This window comes from Meleagris gallopavo, chromosome 3, assembly GCF_905368555.1.
Source record: "Meleagris gallopavo chromosome 3, MGAL_WU_HG_1.1, whole genome shotgun sequence".
NCBI classification, from domain to species: domain Eukaryota; kingdom Metazoa; phylum Chordata; class Aves; order Galliformes; family Phasianidae; genus Meleagris; species Meleagris gallopavo.
The window spans coordinates 25,125,498-25,131,497 of record NC_139406.1 but is presented as its reverse complement, the minus strand read 5'-3'; the positions used below and the strand labels follow the sequence as shown (position 1 = coordinate 25,131,497).

The 6,000-nt window shown below is 38.4% G+C and overlaps 1 protein-coding gene across 4 annotated transcripts in view; it reads right to left on the bottom strand.

Annotated features, from left to right (window-relative positions):
* Positions 1 to 581: 581 nt before the first annotated feature.
* Positions 582 to 6,000, bottom strand: part of SEMA5A (semaphorin 5A) — a 316,919-nt gene continuing 311,500 nt past the window's right edge. For all 4 annotated transcript variants that reach the window (XM_085220463.1, XM_085220466.1, XM_085220462.1 and 1 more), the window contains one exon: positions 582 to 5,436. In XM_085220463.1, coding sequence (XP_085076589.1) covers positions 5,317 to 5,436 — 120 coding nt within the window. In that variant the 3' untranslated portion in view covers positions 582 to 5,316. The remainder of the gene's footprint in view (positions 5,437 to 6,000) is intronic.

Sequence of the window (6,000 nt, the reverse complement as noted above, 5' to 3'; positions counted from 1 at the left end):
ATCTATCTGCTCTGCGACTCCTGCCAGTACACATATTGCAAAAATGCCACCTGTGTCACCGTTCTTAGTGTTTGCTAAAGCACTGCATCCCCTCCTGGCTAATCTGTTGCTGAGAACTGTTCCAGCTCAATCCTCTCCTGAGCAGCAGCAATCACAGCCTTGCACAAGGTTCCTGCTGCAATCAGACGTGTGCCAGCCGGGCTGCTTTGTGCTGCAGCAACCAGTTGGCTTGGCTGTTCAAGGGGTTATAGTCTCATCATCCCTGCCCTTGACAGTTCCAAAAAAGACTCAAAGTTTCCATGAAAGTTTCCTGATGAATTTGCCAAGCCATCAGTCACATTCCTCCACATTTCTGTTTCCATTTCCACCTACTCTTGCTACTGCTGGGGTTGAAATTTTTGTCAAACTTCCCTGCTTAGCACATTTCCCTCTGTGTATCACCCCAGTTCCAAAATCTTGTCACATGGCAACACAGTGCAAAGCATTCATTCAACCATACAGAGCTGCCTATCTAAAGGCCATTTTGACTACACACAAGATTCATTTTTGTGGAGAAAGAAGAGAGAAAGAAAGGGAAAACATTCACAGATCCCAAAACCCTTTATTTGGAAGAATGGCTTTTAAATGAACTCAAGCTGTGTTTTCTTTAATCACTTATTTATTTAGCAAAGAAAGGAATGAATTCAACTACCCCACAAAATGAACACATATCAATTCCCTGATATCAAGACGCAGATTTGCTTGTGAACAATTTTAAATGAATCTGTTTCTTTATTACTGTGGCCATGTTGTACGGAGCATGGATTTGTGCAGAAGCAGTATATTTTGGGCTCAATTCTGTAAACACATTAAAATTAATAACTTGTTACATCCATACCATTGAGCTCAGTGTGGTCACTTACGTGACAAGTAAAACTGTACTTGTGCTTGAGAGCTTAGCTTTTGCTCATCTACATTTAGGCATCTAAATGACAAAGAAAATTATAAGTGTATCTCTCTACAAGCCTGGGTTGTGACTCTGCCCATCTAAGGATGGTCTCCCTAATGAGACGCAGAGGGTGCCAGTGGCAGCTACAACTAAAAATTGGTCACACGCCTCAAGCAAAGCAGGATGAACTTGGACCAAGCTTTTTACAGAATTACCTCACGCAGCAAAGCCATTGTGCATGCGATTAACTTTAGGAATGTGCGTATATAGCTCTGAATTCAATAAAACTGGTCCCACATTGAAAGAAGGGAATATATTTATTCTGTAACGATGAGGAAAAAATCTTGAAGCATTTATTCTCATTACTGTTTTTGTTGCATCTGGGACCTCTTACTTTGTTTTCTGGTTTGAACAGTTATGCCTTCACATGCTCTGAGAACTTTCCTCACTTAATGTAAGTGCTTTGGTGGCTCTTGATTTGTACACTGCATGGTATTTTTCCAGAGGTTATAGTGGGATTCTGATAGAGCTAACTGAATTCAAAGTTCTACACCCATCTGAGACTTTAATCAGTACTGCTTAATAGCCTGGAAATCAAAGCTATTTAAACCCCATTCTCTCTTCTTCTCTTAAGAAAACCCTAATTCCAGTTAGAAATCTCTTGATTAGTTTTGGCCTAACCACACTCCTCCAACAGCAGGTGACTGCAAATGGCTGACAAAGCTTCCACCTGAAGTAATTTAAGTGGCCATAAATGTCATCAGACTCGAATCAAATCTGCAAGCACAAGCACAGGAGTCCATTTTCTAAACAATTGAGGAATGTACTCTATGCATCAAACACTAAACTAAGTCCAAAACATATACTCCAGCACAATTTTAACTTGGATTACCTAATGACAGTATTTACTATGCAGGATCAGACTAGTAGTCCTGCTTCCTCCTCACCTCATCTAGCAGTGCTACACAGAAAGGAAAATTGCAGATTTACTCAGAGGATTGTGGTCTCCATACTCAAAAGTTTGTGTTCAAACCAGAACATTTTACAAGTTATGCAATCAGTGTAAAATCGGCTTAGTAATATTAATTACCGACATTAGAGGTGATATTTATTTATCCAGAAAAGGTCACTTTATCCATGTGAAAGGACATGGGGTATTTTAAAGGAGAAAGGAGTTGTTTTTTCCTTTCCAAGAACAGAACAATAGTATAAGAATCAAATTCTTCCCTTGTACGAGTCTGAGATCTCAGACTTGTCAGCTTAAACAAGTTTGGCATGCAAGTATCCACTTTGTTCCACTTTTGGCAAAACAGTGGTAGAGCCTTCCTGTGGAAATCTGCTTTCCACCAAAGTGTGTAGCCTATTTTTGAAAAAATGTTAAATAAAGTAAATTGAAATTTAATAGAAACCTCTCTTTGCTTTGCTCTATATAGTAGAGGATGATGTATTAAACCATGTAGGCAACTGTGCAGAACTCAGAAGGTAAAAATACTGATGGAGTTGGTGCGCCCCTGGGGTCCTCTAAAAAGGACCTAAGACACAAAAGTCTAATGGCTTTACAACCTGTTCTCTCAGAGTCTAAATTGAAGAGGAGACCTTATAATCATATTTTTCTCATTGAAGTGATTTAAAATTTTCATTTAAACACCGCATTTACCCTGAAGGCATGTGAAAATCAGACTTTAAACTGCTTTAGGTAGAATTCTGAATATATCTCTGCATCAGATTTAAAATAATGTAACTTAAGAAGCTAAATGACAAAAAAATGTTTAAAAGGAACACTTTTCTGACAAGTTGGTGTGATTTTTAGATTACATTGCATCGGAGTTGGTCAGAGATCTAAACGTCTGAAGAACTCCTCTGGGAGACGGAAGTGTGAGCAGACTGAGCATCTGCTAAATGCACTTTTACCTATGATCACGCAGTCTTAATCTAGAGTATTATCATTGCATATATAACACATCTAACATATTTATCTATTCATGAAAGGAATGGAAGACAAATCACTGTAAAGATAAGTGTGCCTTAATCTACTAAAGATTTTTTAATCTTATATCAGATAAATTTTATTAAAAGGTTAAAATAAAAATACATACATCAAATATTTTTTAAGATATTGGATTCATAACTAATAGTCTAAATACAAAATCTATAAGCCAGACTAATGTGCTCTTAGTACAGGGGCAGAGAAGAAGAGTTGTGCATGCTGTATGTGCATGTGCTGCTTCTTCTTGGCAGTGGCAGCAGTATAGATCTTACTTTTAAAATGTACTGAAATGTAAAAATTTATCTTTTGGCATGAACAGACTGATGCCAATACTGGACATGCTTGTGATTTGGAGAGCCTTTCCCCCATCTGTTTGTTTCACTGAATATTCTTGCAGAGAAAATTTCCCCTTACTCAAAGGCAATCCAGTAATTTCTTCACGGAAAATCAAATCTAATGAACTATAAAACAATAATAAAATATGGAAAATAGGTGTTATCAACCCTTCTAAAGATAAACGAGTGCAAGGGTGGGATAACTTTCTTTTAACAATGGGGAGAATGATTCATCTGGAAAAAATAGGCAGCTCATCCTAATTATTTTCATAGATGGTAAATGTGTATTCATTTTACAGTACAGCTTTTCAAAGACCACTCGCTTTGCATTTTCTCATTTTATGCATAACAGAGATAGGAAGCATAACGCTACATTCAGATCCCCATTCAAGAATGTTGCTCATTGACATGGATACATATGGTGTGGCTAGACCACCAAGGTGGTGCTTAAGTGCAGTCTCACAGCCTCAATGTTCTGGGTACTTTGTGCAGTTTTTTTGCACATAATTCTTAATCATTTTAATCTGCATATTTTCTTCTCTGTCTGCCTACTGTAGCATAACCTAATGATCAAAGGCTCTGAATAAGGAATGGATATATTTCCACTGCCTCTCTGCGTACCTTCCTGGCATTCTGGTAGGATATCTTTGCATCTAGTATGCCCAAGAAAGCCTAATTCTTTAGTCCTTAATATTTGTTTTTAAGTTCTTTTCACAAGCTTCTGAGAATAGCAAATGCTGTCTTGCTACTAAGAATTTTGGAAAATCTGGGCCAAACCTGCCCTTTTATAAGTTCTACATCTGGAATTTCAGCTTGAAAAATGACATTGTCATAAATGTGAGTGAAGACAGACAGAACAAAAAAAAAAATGGTATAAAAATCCTTTGTGTTTCTTCACCTACCACTACAAGAGGAACTAAAACCGATAATTTAAAACTCAAATGGGATTTTAAATATTTACATCAATGATGTCCAACAAGATACTCACTTAAAACACCATAAGAAGGTTCCTTTAGGGGCTGGTTAGTGTGAGCCAGACGCGACAGTAAGATGAGACTATGCTTTGCAAATACATCTGCATTTTCTGATGATGATTTGTTTTGTCAAAGACGTGCATATAAAATAAAAGCTAGATAGAAGAAAGCAGCTCTACAGATTATGCCAATGTGCCACCAGTGCTTGAGACAGCACACAAATGGTGGTGCAGTTGCATCTTCCCGTACCTGGCCTGATTGTAGGCCAACACCACCCCGGCAGTCGAGCAGGCCTTCCCATTTGCCTTTCCCATTTGCCCTCCTGTCTTGGCCTCCCTGCAGGACATGCCCTTCCACCACCCTCATAATTCAGCCAAACAGTGTGAAGGCTTTCTCTGACCAAGCTTGGCTCACATGCGGAAACCATCTACCCTGAAGCTTTCCAGTTCCATTACAAGATCGTATCCGTCAGTACAACTTTAGTCTCCTCCCTCTAAACAGCTGAACTACAGCTTGAGTGATCTGCAGCCCTGGAAGATCAGCCCTACAGAGCCTAGTGCTGCTGCAGAGCATTGCTAAGCCACCATGCTTCTTTTTGCTGTTCTTCTCAACACCCTGCAAGATCTATGTGGTGATGTGAGCTTCAGGAGGCTGCAGAGAGGGCTCTACGGCTAACAGCACAGCTCCCTTGTCAAACCCTATGGAAATAAAAGACAATGCCTAAAAAGAAAATTGCATTTGTACTCCGGGAGCAGTTTTAAGGGGTAACAGGAATTGCTCAGTCCCTTGTCAGAGAAATCTGACTGAATGCTTATGAAACAGCAAAGCGACATGTTCCTCATGAGTGGTTCAGCAACACCAAGGGGCTACAGCTGCGCCCGACACCAAAGGTCAACCTTTCACTCCGCAGAGAAAAACAGCATGTCACAAACAGGTGTTCTGGGCATTTGGCAGCAATGGGACATTGACGGCTTGGATCGTGCTTGAAATGTCTCTGAACTTCATCTCTGAAGCCTCAATCACATGAGCAGTCATGTAGCACAGGCCTTGGGGATTGGGGAGTTACAGGTGGCCAGAAAATACACAAGCCCATTAGTATTCATCATAATTATTGAAATCTGTAAAATAAGTATTAGAGTAAGTCTTTGCAGTGAGATGTGGATTGAAGTATTTGTTTCTCTCCTCCAGAATCAGGTTGTTTTTGTTGAATGCCTGGGGAAAAATAAGAAAGAAAAGAAGAAAATGAGAAGAATAGAACAAAAGGAGCCCTTACATGCTATTTCACTCAGACAATTTTTGTGGCAAATGTTCATGAAATGTTAGTCAGTCAGAAATGCATTTAGAAGTATCTACTTGCATTTGCGTATCTGCTTACATAATCATGCTTGTACAGAAAACAGTTCTACTATAAAAATGTTACAGACATTTCCCCCAGTATTATAACTTTTTTTTTGGTAAAGAATTATTTCTAATCATACATATTCAGTAATTATTAGAATGATTCACTCATCATACTTTTACTGAATAAGAATTATTTTCTTTTTATTATGTTAATTACTTGATTTTCCAAGGCAACACAGAGAAAAAAATTCTGGAAGTATTAGAAGTGCATATCTCATTTTTTTTAAAGTGATTTTTCAAGATTTTTCAAGATTTTTCTGCCTAGTAACAATCCAGAGAATTGTTCAGGAGGATTTAAAAAAGCCTTAGGTTAGGTACATATCAATTGATTTCACTTATTACAACATCTGGACTTTTCTTGAATTTTTAAGACAA